General features: G+C 39.7%; 1 protein-coding gene across 1 annotated transcript; it reads left to right on the top strand.

Moving 5' to 3' along the window:
- Positions 1-6,597: 6,597 nt before the first annotated feature.
- LOC112561567 lies at positions 6,598-15,520 on the top strand. Its single transcript, XM_025234128.1, has 9 exons — positions 6,598-6,655; positions 7,643-7,842; positions 9,256-9,387; positions 11,243-11,774; positions 12,011-12,196; positions 12,706-12,905; positions 13,797-13,873; positions 14,518-14,707; positions 15,244-15,520. Exons 1-9 carry the CDS (start codon positions 6,598-6,600, stop codon positions 15,373-15,375), a joined length of 1,707 nt encoding a protein of 568 aa, XP_025089913.1. The 3' UTR covers positions 15,376-15,520.
- The last annotated feature ends 1,658 nt before the right edge of the window (positions 15,521-17,178 follow it).

The raw sequence follows: 17,178 nt of genomic DNA, 5'->3' as shown, positions 1-17,178 counted from the left end.
TAAAAGACGCATTTCTCGATGACGTCTTTTGTTTTTATAAATAAGTTGGGTGACGTGTTTTCGACTGACGTGCACACTTCACGACAAATCTATTACGTGGGTGTGACGGACAAAACGCCGCGTTCAGATAGCACGCCGCACGCCGCACGCAGGTTGACAGCTGTACAGCTGCAGCTGTTAGTTGTGGCTCCCGCAACTGTCAGATGACTGACTTGTTATTTTCGGAAGGTGACCCACGTTCCTATTTTGAGTTCTGTGTCGTCCGTCGCTGACAGGTCGGGTGGCTGTGGCGACGTCACACAACGTGATGTACGTCACGACACTAACGTCATGTCAAGGCGCGAAAAAGGGGGTGGGATGGTCTGGAATGTTCATGAACTGCCGGGCAGCTGTTGTGTGTGTGTCGGGGGGTATTTTTCATGTTTAGACATATTTTCCACTGTCAACATTTAAGTCACGTGTTTTATTAGGGATTGTACAACGTGCGTAAAAAATGTCGACGTGAAGAGTAATTCACTTGACCTAAACGTCCTTAAAATTTCGAAGGTGAAGAAAACACGAACCTAGAAAAGAACCAATAAAATAGAAAGAAATCATTTCCTTTTGCGACTTCGGTGTTCCCGGTGTATAGCCCGAGTTTCTGCGTAATTATTTTGGTCGAAGGATCAGTCACGTACATCAATAACGCTTAAGGTTAGGTAAATGTCACGTCAGATCGATAGTTTTCATTTCAAGTCCTTCAAAGTTTACTTTGAAAAAGAATGTGTGGGTACAAGAGATAGAGGACCAAAACCAAACTCCACAAGCATGTTGATAAAGATCAAGAGATTGAGTGTGCACAGGTGTGTTGGGCAAAAGCTTGACGTCAGCACTACGCACACCATCTACCATCGATTGGCATGTAAGTGTGTTACGTTTGCCCTTCACACGGTGCTATCTATCACAGTGACACTGCCTTCAGGTGGGAAATTCAAGCAATGCGGTCTGTCGCCCACACAAATACTATAGTGCTCGTCTGTAAAGGGCAGACATACACGTTGCTCTCCGAGGCTATCAACCTTTAGAATTCACCAGTAAAAGCGAACGCAGAAGTGTAGATACATATATACATACACTGTAGTGCACCGGAGATGGGGAGAGATGAACACACGTCACTGATGGATGGGGGGATATGTAGGCAAACATGAGGCAGAAAAGCAGACCTTACAGACAGACAGACAGACGGACGGACGGACGGACGGACGGACGGACATGCAAAAAACTAAGAAAAACGAATGTATGGATAAATAATGTAATACTTAAATAGAAAACAGTAACGTGTATTTTATAAATCCTGAAAATAAGTCACAAAAGGTTTTCCTATCCAGTTCTTCCAGACCATGTTGACATGATATAATTCATGGGTAACGTGAAATAAAACATCCGAGGAAAGCAAATCTTCTCTTTCTCTCTCCTTCCTCCTATCTTTTGTTTCTCTATCCCTCTAAATAGATAAAATAAACTGTAAGGTGAAACGAAAACTGTATGAATGTATGAATAATACTTTTATTTGTGGTTTACAAAGAGTTGTCATGAAGTAAATTCGGACTCAAATATTTGGGCTTATTATTATTATCAGTTAAAGAGTATGAGATAGGAAGGGAGCGAGGTGACTGTTTAATTTGATGACATGGCGTCTGTCAGAGCAATTTATTGAAACTGTTGTTACTGCACAAGTACAAATACGTGACACACTGAAGCTGTCTGTTCTCAGTATCAATGTGAGGTAATTAAAATACCATAATAACAGGAAACAATTCACAACTAATTAAAATACTGCAACATAGTTACTAAATGAAGTGGTTTTATCCGTAACACTGTTTTACTTTCATCGTCATGATCTTAAACATGATGAACGTCGTTATCATCACCATCATCACCATCATCATCATGCCTACACTTTTTTAAAAATCTGAAATGGTCTCAGAGTTATTGTCTCAATGTACGTTTCGTAAAATAATTTTCATGGAAAAGTTTATTCTCAGCAAAAATTTATATTTAGATCTTCTTTCGAGGAAAATAAATTTCTCTTGCTTGAAATAATACATACAGTTGAGTAACGTTCATAGAAAAAGGGGGCGACGCAAATTTCCGAAGATTTGTTATGGAAGTTTTAATACTCAAGGGCAACCTATGGTAATCACTAATCATATTCTAATACAACTTATATATTCTCTCTCTCACACAGGTTCTTCCCAGAAAGCAAGAAGATAACAGTAAAGACAAGTGCGTGTATCTCTGACAAGCCGACTTATTGTCCTCCCAAGACTGTCCTAGAGTGACGTTTCCTGTCGGCTTACTTTCCTCTCTTCCCTCGCCACCCCTAGGGCATCCTTTTCACCCCTAGCACGAATACCCGGATGTCTTTGGCCCGGAGTGATACGAGAGAAGATCTCTCCTCTTGTTTGTGCAAATACCGAGTGTACTAAACAGCAGATATCGCAGAAGTTCCATCTTCTCCTCAAATGGCCGGCTCACGTGTAGCATTACCTACTCACAATATCAGGAAAGCTTTAAGCTATAAATATTTCACAAGCTTTTGTACTCCACTCTGTTACTTGCAGTATTGGCAGAGTTCGTTGATGATACTTTGACCGCGCGTTCGTAGTGTGTGCGGGTATGTGCCTCCGCGCACGCTTGTGGGTGTGTTTGGGGGAAGGAATTAATGTATATATATATTATAATTATATGCGTCAATCTAAATAAGTAGCGTTGTATATTTATAACTGTTATTTACTTTTACCTTGTTTGAAATTTTCCGCCTTTATAAAATAAAATTGCAACAGAAGTATTAAATGTTTGTATAGTAACTAACTTTCATCTTTTGATGAGAACTGTTTCCAACCGGAGGGCAAAAAAAAAAAACAAACAAACAAAAAAAACCCGACAGATTTTAAATGTCAGTGCGCTGCTAAGTTCAGACCTCACATTTAGACAATATTTCTTCCGGGTTCGCCATCAATTCCGGTGGGAGGAGGGAGGACGGGACTCGGAAATTGCTGAGTCTAGTACATCTCAAGAGCACTTACAGGGCAGATTGAGATAGTATCATCGCTAGATAATATCATTGTTTGCCAGCGACCTGGGACAAAGTTAATGAGCAGAAATAAACAGACGGGTTTTGATGCGAGGTAACCAAGGAGACGAAGTGAGCCGGGGCTTTACATAAAAGGAAAATTTAAACTATAGGTTTTATGTGGCCTGGAGCACAAAGAATGACAATGAAAATTCTTTATTAAGGAGAGGTAAAGTAAGTAAGACATGCATTTTCCACTGTACGGGAGTGTTTAGCAATCAGCGAAACTTCAGCTAAGCATCAGTATTTAGCTAACATTAGCTGTTTAGCCGACCTTTACTTGACTAGCTGGCTGAGTGATTGACTGCATGACTGGCAGGCTGAGGGGATTGACTGCTTGGAAGATAAATAGAGACACAGGTTAATCTATCACTGAGACATATGAAAGTTAGGAGGTAAGGCGAGTGAACAACCAGCTAGACAATGAAAAATACCAGAGTTTCGAGTCCCTTTGTATCAAACCACTCATCTAAATCCCCGTTTTAATGTGTTTTAATTGTTGGATGCTTATTTTGACCGACTTTAATTTTGATAACGACGAATAGCTTTCTTTGACCTAATTCATTCATATTGTGATTGCTTATAATATCCATAAATAAACACCAATTACTTTCTAAAACTGTAAATCGTGAATATAACTTTATAAATGTCTCCACTAAGGAGAGAAAAAACCCCAAGCAAATACCAGTTCGAAATTCTGCCTACTTGCACATTTATCCACACACGTCCGTGAAATACATGTCAGCAGATGAGCCACAAAAACCCAATTTCTTCCCCGTTATCACAAAAACGGTTACAACAACCACAAAACATGGCTCACATAAAGTCATGCGAAAACATCCGAGAATTCGAGATGTCAGACCAAAAGTCTGACAATGATGCCACACGGCACGTGCATCCCACGACACGTGACCAGCTTCTAAACTGCAGCACGTCACAGCTGCCCGCACAATGTAGAAAATGAGAATTAAGGGGTTATTTTTTTTTCGCTTAGCACTGGTTGAAAATTGCAAGGAAGTGGATCCTCGTTTAAAGACATCATATTTTTTTTTCAACCGACTTAATCTTCTTTTGGGGAAAAAAAACAGCCTTTAATTAGATTTTTTCAAAAAAACGAAAAATTGTTGTAGGTTTTTGGTTCTTGAGCTCGCAGAACACAGAGTGAAAGATGAGCTTAGGCTGTAATTAATGACGTGTTTGACCAGGTGGGGCATAATCAAGTGTGAAAATTAATGCCAACAGACATGGAAAGCTGCTCAAGTCGATGAGCTGGCAGCATGATGAAAGAGACCTTTACTAATTATAATTAAGGATTAGCTGTAGTCGCCCTTTTTCTTTGGCTCTTTCTATGTTCCCTTGTATGTATGTGTGTGTGGAGTTTCCTGCTTTTGTGAATAATATTCGTTAAGAGTAGTGAGCAAAGAAAACATATGTATATATATATTTACATAGACTAGTGTAGATAAAATTCGTTCGGAAAAAACCTAGAATTTTTTATATTGAAAACATGCGTCAAAATACAGGGAAAATTATCCCCCCTCCCAAAAAAAAAATAAAAAAAATAAATATAAAAAAAATAAAAAAAAAACAAAAAACAACAACCAACAAATCCTGTGCAAGCGGTTTACCCACCCTTCCAGACAATTCTAAAACCCCAGACGTACGACAGACCGGCAGACGGACAAATGCTCAGAGAGACTAATAGAAGAATGGATGATGGCGTGGGAAGGATCTGAAGAGCTTAGGAAGTCTTTGGCTGTGCATGCGCTGAAGACACGTGCCCATACCTGCGCCAGTCGAGTTTGATATTGATCTGTTTTTTTTCCCCCCGACGATGACGTTGTTGTTATTGGCCTGGTAGTCGATTTGTCGAGTATGTATCTTGATTCCCGTGCGGCCTTGGGACTTGGCCACCTGACCACAACAAGCGAAACAGCAGATGTAAACATCTTCACCATGCATGGCTGGGCGAATGGTCTACATGATGCCGCACGTGCTTGGTCACCTACTGTTTGAATGTTAGTTAAACTTGGAAAGACAGCAGGGATTCTGTCTCTTATCTATCTTTATAAAAGGCTTATGGATTTTTTTTATTTATTTTTTTTTTTTTTTGTCTGCTGATGTCGCATCTGATGCCCTCATTATTATTTTTTTTTTTTTTTACAGCAGGCCACATTCAAAGCTCACACATTCGATTAAATAAACATATTTTGGTACTAAACTGTTGTGTATTTTTCTTACCCTACTTGTAAATTTTCTCATACACATCGTCGCAATTCTTCTTAGAGAAGCGATAAAAAGAGACTTGGTAGATGGGCATCGGAGATGAAAGGTAAGGGGAAGAAAAAAAGAAAAGAGAGAGAACATCGTCAGTCTGCAGCAGTCTCATACAATCGCACGGAACATTGCTCCATGATAAGTGCTCGAGACATAATTGTAATTTTTTCAGCGACTGCTCGAGAAGGTCACGCGCGTGTTCACCGGATGTGGTGGTGCATGCACGCAGACGATATTGTCGCTGCCTTGAGAGCTGCTCATTAACTCAGACTCTGCTTGCACACAGCATTAGCTTGTAAGGAGAGATTTGTAGATATGGGGGTCACTGAAATATATTCCATATATTTAGTCGATTGGTCATTTGGTAGACCGTTTGGGGGAAATTTTTGGATGAGGTACGAAAAAAATGGACTTTTCTAGGGGTAAAAAGCGGTTATCTTTCGCTGGGTTAGCCATCTGGAAAAAATTAGTTGTCAAGATCAGTTTTGCTCTGGTCAACATTTTTGGGTGATAGGAGTGCATTTGTCACACGATTTGACAACAATTTTCCACACTCCTAAAATCTTGCAAAGACGATATTTTGGCTACAGCCTTTCTGTCTGGCTGCGTGTCCGTCTGACTTGTTCGGGGTAGACTCTCGGTCGTGAAGTAGTCGAGGACTTTTTTGTTTGTTTCTTCATGTCTGATCCATTGTTTGTAGAGTCTGTCAGTACTATGTTTACAGCGAAAAGTATTCAATGTTCGTCAAATACAGAGGCAACATGACTAAAGCTTTCAGAGTTGGTATACAGTTTACTATGTCTGCAAGTTTACGCACAGCACAACAGGAAGTTGAAGTTAAGCAGAGCTTCCGGTCTTACTTCAGTAACACTGACCGGTGAGACATCCTTGGCCTGCTTTACTGCTGTAAGGCCTCATCACTGAATGTCTTTGACAGAAGTTTGCTGAGTGAGCTCGGGCATAGTGCACTGCCCTCTTGGTGCTTGACTTTTGTCTTTCGCTTTTTCTTCACAAGACCACAGCTGCCTGACATCTTATAAACTTCTTGCCGTCTACCAGTCCTCGAACTAACTGTCCAGGACGCCGAGCAGCCTCGTCGACGAGTCACGGGTAGCTCCTTGGTCTGGTGAGAGTCGAATCCGTCCTTTGCTCGCCAAAAATTTGTACAACACGAAATTTCGATTGGGAGCGCGCGACTGGGAACCATGCAGCTTGCGGTGATGCTGCTCACAGTTCTCCTCCTCTTCTCGGCAAGCAGTGAGGGTTAGTAATAGTTGCTACTCCTTGAAAACGCCTTTACACATTCTCTTACACCTGTAAACACGCAGTTAACAACATCTCACCTTTAACACACTGCTTTTTTATCATTTACAAACGTACGTGTGTGTGTGTGTGTGTGTGTGTGTGTGTGAAATCGTCTAGTGTAGATTTTGGGTTATCATCATATGTAAACATGCAGTTATCTCGCATAAAGTCAAAGTTTATAGATACTGTGGTGTTATTCTGTGTCAGCACATGTTTATCATGTGTGAAATCACCTTTTTCTAGACGTTGGGTTGTTATCATTAGCCAAGATGTGTTTATCGCCTTTATTGCTCACAGGACCTTACTATCTAAAAATCCTGTTTTTCCTGTTCATTCAAAGAAGAAACTGCAATCTGTGTACAAGATCATTCGAGTAAACTCGCAGTCAGGTTTAACTAAGCAGGGATAGATGGGTGAACCCCTAAACAGTTGATCGGTAAATAGATGAACGGACGTGAAGCGTGTGCGCAGGTGCGTACTCAGATATGTTCGTCTGTCCTCTGACTCAGGTCTAAGCCTTATTCTTCTACGTTTAGCACCTGCTTTAACTTGTTGGTTAACGTAAAACAAGAATTCACTCCACACACACCCCTGCATGGAATTTCTTCTATATATATATAAGCTTAAACACATACACACGCACTCACACATGCATAACCGAGTAGAAACTCTTGTGGATTTCCACACATTATAGTTTTATATAGTCCACACATAACATATTGTTATATATTATACACATAGTATAGTGCTATATAGTCCACACATTAGAAGAGAAGAAAATGGAGACAGCATATGAATCAACAAATTATGCGTAGACCCACGAATTTTAGCGGAAGAAAGAAAGAGAACAGAAAATCTAAAGATAGGTAAAACATTTATAAAGAAATATAGAATGTGTTTGCAAATGCTGATGCACATGCAAATTACAGCCTGGTAAAATTTCAGGTCTGACGATAACTGCAGACGATGCCCCACAGGACGGAGGTCAGTCGCAACAATCGTTTTCCGTTGTGACGCATTGTGAAGGAAGCACCATCATCCTGCATGACCCACAGTGGCAGACGTTGGGACACGACAAGAGCTATGTGTTTCTTCATGGCCAGACCATAGCAAGCAACACCGTGCCCGCTGTGGGAACATTTCAAGTAAACATACATAATTTGCAGGCTAAGACTAATAAGTGCAAAGATAATTACAAGATTTAAATATTAAAAAGTAAGTATATAAAAACTTAAAAGGATAGTTGCTTCGCGGGAATTTTTGAGAATAATTTTAAATAGTAATACAATGGTATGAATTCGTTACGAAGTTCCCCATCGAGGTTGTACCATTCAAAAATGCTTTAAGAATGAAGACAAGAACTGTCTGATTGTTATACAGTGTTATGAGCATTCTTGTGAACTTTGCGAGCATGGATTTTCTTCTGATCCAGCTGCACCGCGTTTTTCTTTTTCTTTTTTTTTTTTTTTTTTTTTTTTTTGTTGTTGTCATAAATACGTTGACTGATGGACTGTTTATTGCTTGTTTGTCTAATTATCCTTTCTTGACTGATTCAGTATTTCATTATCGTTAGAAAAATGAAGGAAATAAAAAATTCTTGCGATAAAAATTCGTTCACTTATTGAACCTTCAATGTTCATTGATTGAGTCGTTTATTGTGTAGAAAAAAAATGAAATAAACAAAAAGAACACTTGCCAAACATTGACTCTATTTGGTCACAATGCACAACAGGGTCGTCTCATTGTTGGCGCAGATGGAAGTGTAACTCTGGAAAATCTCCAGAAGACGGACCTCGGCTACTATGTCACAGAAAGGAGGCTGCCAAATGGTGATAAACACCAAAAAGATGTTCTCTTGATAGTTTCAAGTAAGCAAACTCGTATCTTTTTCTATTTCACGCTATTTTTAATTATGTTTTGAGAAAATTTTCAATTTTTTTCTCACTACGCTATCTTTTTCCCGTCCCTTGGTCTCCCTGGTGGTCGGTCAGCTGAAGCTCGGTTGTCGTGTGTGTACTCGTGTTCAGATGTGTAGGTCTCTCTTGTCCATGCTCTCCACGGTCCATCCATAACACTGGATTGCTGGCTGGCTGCCAAGACCAACTCTTAGTCTCTCACGAAATGGCAAGCTGACAGGTCCTCGGCGAGTTCTTTGACATCCAGTAACCTGAACAACAAGAAGGCGAGGACTAATCTTGATGAAAGTCTTAACATCGAAGCATAGTTGCTAGAAGTCTTTTGCTAAGTACATTATTATTTTTATTTATTTTCGGCAAAAGTCGTCACCGTCCAGTTTCCCCTCCCAGATCAAAGCCAATAAAACGGAAACAATCAGCTCATAAAGCTTGAGATTCTCTACCATCTGCTAATTTTTCGTGTTCATACAGAGAGACCACTCACAAAATCCCGTTCTTTAATCAGAAAATTAGTTTGCCATCAATCCACCTTATATCCGATTCTTGCTTTCTCATATCCAACAGTGAAGCATGGATGTGTCCATGCCGAGCAGTTTCTTCGCATTGCAGTGAGCTCTTTTCACAAATTAATTTTTTTTACAGCGTCCCCCTGTCATATCAGATGTGCTGGTCCTGAGCCAGGAAGACCTCTCCCTCGGAGGAGACACGGACATCCGCCTCAAGTGTGCGAATTTCCGCTCTCGCGGTTTTCCACCTGTTTCAGTAGTGTGGAAGGTTTGTCATGGCACTTCAAAACAACAATAAATTATCTTAAGTAGATTACCGATCAATTCCTGGTTAGCTCTAGTAAAAATAGTATAAAATGTAATCATTACATGATCGTAAGCATACTGAACATAAGTCACTGGAACTTAAGCGTTCATCAATACACTTGGAGGAAATTTTTGGATGTGGTAAGAAAAATTTGATGTTTCTAGGGGTAAAAGAAGCTACCTTACGTTTTCTGAGCATCTGAAAAAAAAATATTTGTTTGTGATGATCAGTTTTGCTATTGTCAACATTTTGGGGTATTAGGAGTTCATTTGTCACACGATCTGACAACAGTTTCCCTACTCTTTAAGATTTGCAAAGACGATGATTTGTCTACAGTCTTTCTGTCTGTCTACATGTCCCCTGATTCGTATTCTAAAGTCGTCCTGTAAATGTCCTTTTATCAAAGTCACACCCAGTATTGTAAGTGGCATTCCTACACCCGCCTTGTATTACAGAGATTCATACTTACATTTCGACCTTTAAATCACGCGATGATAATTTGTGTATGAAAAGAGTCAAAGGTCACAGCTATTATTAAAAATTCAGTGTGTCACTTGTTACATCTAGCTTCGTTGATATTAGCATTATGATTACTTCAGATCCCCATCTAACTGCAACCATTAGAGGCACTCAAATGGTAAAGTGGCTATAGCACAATTTTCATTCTAAAATTCACAAACATGATTCGTAAACAGCATAGGAAGAAAATATCTTGCGAAGGAAGTAGTAAGATTCAGCGTTTGATGTAATAGCAAATCGGCTAAGCCAGACATGAACAGGTTCATCATGTGTTTCATGTTCATGTTTCGGTCGTTTGGGAGTAAGAGACCACACCTTTCTAGGGACCAGCATTGATTGATCACAGTGCCATTTCCTCGCCATTTCCTTGCTGCGTTTCCTTGTCTCGTGCTCGGTGAGGTCAGACACTATTCACCAGATGGTGGAAGTTCGATTCTCCAGTAGGGTATCGAACCGCCTAGTGAGCGCTTCCACGGCATTAACGCTTTAACCACTTGGCTTATTCTTAGTCAACTACATAGAGACAATCTCTCTCTCATTCACTTTCTTTGACTCTTCCTCCCTTTTCTGTACAGATGCGCAAAGAGTGCAATCTATCTGGCTACGAATATATTTGTGCGTCAAGGCGTAAACTTGTTCCTCTTTAAATTATAATTATTATCCCATCTGCCATGTCAAAAAACTAGGCCATCGAGGACAATTTATGAAAGGCATGAAGCTTTCATTACACTAGCCCCAAGATTTCTAGCTCGAGCATTGTAAAATTTAGTGCAGTGGTCGAGGTGGGTTCTGGCAAGCTGCCAGATGGAGGTGTAACAATATAAAAATTCTTCTGACGGCCGCATTCTCAAATTTCCAAGTGAATGGGTTTGTGATTTCTTAAGTCAGTATTGGTGTATTCTTCAAAAGGCTGTAAAGAGTGGCTTTATGATAAGTTTTATTAACCTCGGTGAGAACATATCCACCTTTATCATGGTAACTGGAGCCGACATTCCTTTCATAAGCCTACCACTAGATACACTTGTCGGTTCGCTATCACAACACCTTGATTCCACCATTTATACCTGAATCTAAACTCGTTTCTCCTTCAAACTCCACCTGTTAAAATCATCCCAGTAACTCATTTCCAAAAGAAAAATGATTAAGAAAAGATCGCCTTTTCTCCCTCTTAATTACTCATTAGATTAATCTCATCAAACTCATCACTTTTCTCATTCCATTGTCTGTCCTCATTTCCTATTCCAGCCAAGTCGTCAGCCATTTTTTTTTATTTATTTATCTCATTACTTTTTCGTAGGACCCAAATGGCCAGCACCTTTCCAGTTCCGGTTTTAAAGAAGAATATTTTTATCTCGATCTGGCGTCATCTTCGGCAGCCTCCGGAGACTACACGTGTCAGCTGGTATGTGAAGCCCAAGGCTGCTGCCTGCCTGACCAATCCACGCTCTCGTATTCCGCGAAGCTGCACGTGAAGACAAAGGAGAAGCCACCGGAAGGAGTTCTAAGAACCGACTTTCTGTCGCTCCAAGCCCGCGTGGACAGCATTCTGAGTGTCCTACAGCGTCAGGAGAACCAAACCGCCTCCGCACCTCCCGTGGACCGCATCTTCCTCGAGGATAAGCTGCTGGAGCTGGAGGACAAGCTAGAGGAAGCCGTGTCCGACCTGCAGCTGAACCTCACGGACCGCATTTCCTTCTTGGAGAAGAATGTAGGGGAGGCTATTTCCGGAATAGGTGGTCAGTTGAAGGAGCAGAAGACAAAATTGGGGGAGATCGTCGACGGAGCTGTGAAGCAAGGCGGGTCAGGGGTCAAGCACCTGCAAGACTTATGTGAGTTATTCTTGCATTTGTTGCATTCAAGACCTTCTGATTAGCAAGAAAGAAAGAAAGATGTACTAAAATGTTTTTCTTGAAGTAAAGGAGATAAAAGATTGAGGAAGAGAACAGTGAGAGAGATGATGGTTGAATTGTAATGCAAATTACCCAGATTTTAAGGATTGTTTATGGAAGGAGAGTAATACAGTTTTATTACTACAAACATAAACACAGTTTTGCTGTCTCGCCAGTTACGGCCTGTGGTAATCCCCCCAAACTGCCCCGAGCCGAGCCGTCCGTGACCTTTGGGCAATATGGCGACGTCGTGACTTACAACTGCAAACCCGGTTTTCGACAGACAGGGGGCGATCTTGGCAACCGGACTTGTAATGCGTGTTCTGTCTGGTCCACTCTCTCCGATGATCCTGTCTGCGAGCGTAAGTATGTCGTTTATGACTGTTTCATCGAAATGTTTTCACGACAATAAGAGCATGGCAGCTTGACGACTTGTAATGCAGTTGACAAGCATGGTTTGGAGTAAATTTGGAAGTTAATATTTCTGTTATTTAAATACGCTCTGTTAGTCATTTATCGTTATTTTATTCCGATATTGATTGCACACTAATCTGCACCTTGTTTTTTGTTTTGTTTTGTTTGTTTGTTGTTGTTGCTTTTTTTGTTTTTGTTTTTGTTTTTTGTTTTTTTTTGGTGTTTGAAACCAGAAAAGCTTTACATGTACTCAGAGATTTAAAGTACATGTACAGCATTGTTAAAACGTGAGATGAAAAATTTTAACAATAAATGATGAAAGCAGTTCACACATACATATATATATATACACTCTGATTAATTAGCTTTCGTTTAATAAAAAATAAATGTTTAAATTCGCTTAATGAGTTTGACGACTAGAACATTACGCGAATTGTTTCATTGGGCGGTTTATTAGCCATCTGCTCGGAGGAAAGCGCTCCGGTCCCAGAAAACGCAGACATCAGCTGGGTTTGGTCTGAAGAGAACGCCACACTCACTGGTCTGGTCAAGTGTAAAGACCCAAGCGCCACCGGCATCACGTGCTCTGCTAATGGCCTCACGCCCAACTGGACGGAACCGAAAATAGAATGCGTTCGGCAGATCTGGCGAAACACGGTAACTAATGTCTGCCATTGCAAGAAATACTATGCGAGTGCCGTCGGGTTCAAAGGTCTACAAGAATACAAAGACTTCAAGTTTTGCAGACTTCTTTCATAGGGAGCTGTTCACTCAAATCGGAAGTAGTATACTCATCGTTTATTAATCAACTGTTAAAACTACTTTGGTATGTAGACCTTTAAATGCCCCATGGTGTACCTTTGTTCTATATCAAAGACTCCTATGTCATTTCTTGCTGTTAAAATGCAATTTGTCGACAGTCGATCTAAAATTTTCTCCAGATTGTCATAATGGTTGGTAAAGTATTGTTCTTTGATTTTTTTTCAACACAACGATTAGATAAATTGAAAAAAATATTAGAAGCATAATTTTTGAGGTTTTTATCAATACATTGACTAAAATACTACCAATAGGAACTGACTAATTAGTAAACATAAATATAAATACTGGTAGTCTCACCATTCCTATTAGTGATTATTTTATTTATTAGGTATGGATCACATAAATAAGTAGATTATTTTATACAGGGAAATGCACTGTTAGATAAGGAAAGAAACTTTAAAAATCAAATTGTTGTCCTGAAATAAGAGCTGATTGCCTTTTGAAAAATGACACTTGTCTTGCACATCTGCATCATGTCAGCTAACGAGAACAAAAGGAACAAAGGGAGACAACCTTAAAGCCATGCCCGGTAGCAACGTGATTGCATGCCCTTCACTAAAATATCCTTTTTTACTATTATTTTTATAAACGAAAGAATCCTCGAAAATCTTTCAATTTTAATGTGTTTTGATATAATTATAAGTGTAGCTGTTACCGTAGCCGTGTTATTCGTACGTGGCTGTCACGTGACCATACTGGATAAACCAGTTTTCCATTTGTGTGCAGCAAGATACCTTTTTCCCGATCACGTGGACAGTAGAGCCCGGATGGTCAGCCTGCGTCAGCGGGGAAGCCGCATCGTCGTAAGTTTTATTTGCTTTGTTTGTTTCTCTGAAGGATTCTACATGGTTTTTTTATTTTTTTTTTTCGTTTTATTCTGAAATGTAATATGATATTTTTGGGTCATACTGCTCTTCATTAATCTTGTTGTATGTGTGATAGATGATGTAGGATAAGATTTGTACATTTAATCATTTGTAATTTAATCATAGTCTCATCCCACTGTTTTCTGTTCTGCTATTCCTACTACATTGTGAAGTTTTTTCAGTATCCTGAGTACGTCTATCGCTCATTCATTCTTTCGGGGTTCAGTGTAAAGGCCCATCATCTTTCCCTCTGGACCAATATCTGTAGATGTTTTTGTTGCACGTTATTTTTTTCAGTAAACAATCTGTCTTTTTGGACTAGGCTTGTGTTTACAACTAGCAGGGATACCCGTCGTAGTAGTTCGATCCCAGTTTACAATGTTGCTATCGATAGTGCAACTTTATTTAAAAAAGCGATATTGTAAATATGACGAAGTTAATGAAACACATTAGAGTGATAAGAGAAAACTTTATCTGTTTTGGTTACAAAGGTATTACATATCTCAGTAGGGTTATGACCTGCTTGAATTGTCCACTTCTCGCTGTGGTCTTGAATGCGGGTGGTTTGTCTGGCTGTGTAGCTTCAGTCTGGACGTGGAGGTTGGATCAGACATCTTGAGCTACGCTTGGTTTGATGTGGAGGAGGGGCGCCTGGAACTCATGTCCATGACTGACGGCACGTGGTTCCATGACGGGGAGGGGAGAGCACCACTCACTGCCAACACCTCATTTGTCATCAAGGCGACTGTTACCAGCAATTCCAGCATACAGGTGGGATAGGAATATGGCGTTGTGTGACAAATTGAAGGCTCGCATTTCTTTCACCTGTTTCTTTGTGACCCTCTGTGTTTCTTTCGGGGTTTCATGTCACTGTCCACACACACACTCTCTCTCTTCTTCTTTTTCTGAGATAAATTCAGTCTTCTCGTTTGATATATATATATAATTTAATTTTAATTAATAGTGATGTGCGGACATCTGTTATTACAGATGAGGGATTTTCTTAATTTTTCCTTTCATAAACATTTTGAACTTTTAAAATAAAAAATAATCGTTTCAAATTAATCATTCATCACGGAAGACATTTTGCCTCCGGTATTATACTATATATATACACACACACAGTTTTTTTTATTTAATATTCTTTAATAATATTTCTTGATGTGAAAACGTCTCATCAGAGATGAGAGATTTTCTTAACTTTTCTCTTTGATAAACATATTGTAAATTAAAAGCTAACATTGACTGAGCTGCCCATGATTTATGATTTTAAAGTCGTTTTTCTCGTTCTATCTTTTTCTATCCAGTATTTCGTCAATGGGGAAGCATGTGTTGAGCATCTTTCCTTCCACGGCCTGAGCACAGGGGACATCACTGGCATTGGACTCTACAAACGTTCTGTCACTATTCACTCCCTTAACTTGTGGTGCGATGAGTAACTGCCGCAGTGTTTGAAAAAACGGCAATTATTATCTTTTATCGTTTAGACCGTCGGCAATGGCTGGATTCTTTAAACTGCTCTTACTACTGTGGTAACTACAGAAATTGGTGATTAAATGAGAAGACTTTGGTATTGTTCAAAAATGTTTTGTCGTACTGGGATTCTATCGGCAGCTTAGCTCCTCACAGGTAACTTTTTAAACAGCACCCAGGTATGAAGGTGTGGTTTTCTTTTTTTTTTTTTACACGTATGGGTATTATGAAATACGTGTACATATATGGTTCTCAAAGCTTTTTTACACAAATGAAATCTGTTAAAAAGTGTAAGTGGGAATGTAAATGATTTAAATGTGCGTGAGCCCGCGTGTATGCGTGAGTGCACACTTGCATACGTCTCGGCGTTGTTATTATTGATCTTCTCCCTCTTTATTAGAGTTGTTTTTTTTTTTAACTCACGTACGAGCGGATGCTGAACCACTAGCTCGCCCTCTGTAATTATATTCTCTAATTTACGCCCACTGGAAAGCTTCAAAAGAACTCTGTGCATTTTATGACCTAAAGAGCCGACGTGAGTAACCCATAATAGACATGTCATGTAAATGATTGTCATATGCTTTTGCCATTACAAAAAACAATTGAAATAGCACTTATCGTACACTCTCGTACTCTCTAATAGTTACTGTAGGTCTGATAATGTCAGTTTTATTCCTTTGATTATCGATAATTAGAAGTCTTCTCCGAATAAAAATTAAAATCTTTATTCTTAATTTTGCTAAAAAAAACCCCACTAGTTCCTGTAGTTTTTATAACGACTGTTCCCCTTTTTGATTGACAATTTTGAGGGGGGTTATTTTGAAGAAAAAATAATTTCTACTTCTGTTGGAAAACATTTCATTTCAAACACTTTCATTTCTTCGATTGCAACCAAACAACTTAGTATTTATCAGTGGCATTTCATTAATTTAACATGCTTTTTAAAAATATATTTCATTCTCTCCATTTGATTTGAAACCGTCCGTTCACATTTTTTATCAGTACTGTCATCAAGATTAACAATTGTGTCTAAAAGTCTTCCCATTTGATTCCACCATCCCAGAGGCAAAAGCCAATAATTTTTTGCCAACATCGCCCATTCACCCGTCCTCCTGCGAGCTGATTTGTGAATAAGGCTATTTTGCACGTGCGTGCCGGACTTCGGGCAGCGTGCAGTCGCAGGATCAATTCCCTTTCTTCGCCGCCGCCATGTCAACGATGTTGACCTCGTCAGATTCTTAGCTCTGACATGATCCAGCTCCCTCCTCCAGCTGCATCTCCCCCTGCCTCCCGACCCACACACTCACGCAAGACTTCTGAGAACCGGAAGAAAGCGACCAATGAGACAGAAGAGACAGAATGAGAGAGAGAGAAAAAAAAGGGAAGGAATAAAGAGAAAGAGAAAAAGGAGGGAAGAGAAGATGAAAGAAAGATTGAACGAATGAAAATAAGAGGAGGGGTGTTGGGGTGGAAATAAGCAAAAGCAACCCCTAGGACGATATTTCCTCCTCTATGAAGGGACTTTAACAGCTAACCTATACGAAGATAAAAAAAAAAAAAAACCAAACAACAGTTTATATAGCATCTACAATGAGAAGGCTGTCCTTTTTGCTAGCTGTTAAATGTCAATAACTGCCTGGCTGATTGTATTTTTGCATAGATGTTTAGAAGCCTGTTTTTACCTCTCACTGACTTCACACAGCAGCTTGTGTCAGACTTGTGAGGACGGCGAGAAGATCGAAGAAACCTCGATCCTTAGCTGGTTTGAA

The sequence above is a fragment of the Pomacea canaliculata genome, linkage group LG4 (assembly GCF_003073045.1).
Source record: "Pomacea canaliculata isolate SZHN2017 linkage group LG4, ASM307304v1, whole genome shotgun sequence".
Classification (NCBI taxonomy): domain Eukaryota; kingdom Metazoa; phylum Mollusca; class Gastropoda; order Architaenioglossa; family Ampullariidae; genus Pomacea; species Pomacea canaliculata.
This window is presented reverse-complemented; position numbering and strand designations above follow the sequence as displayed.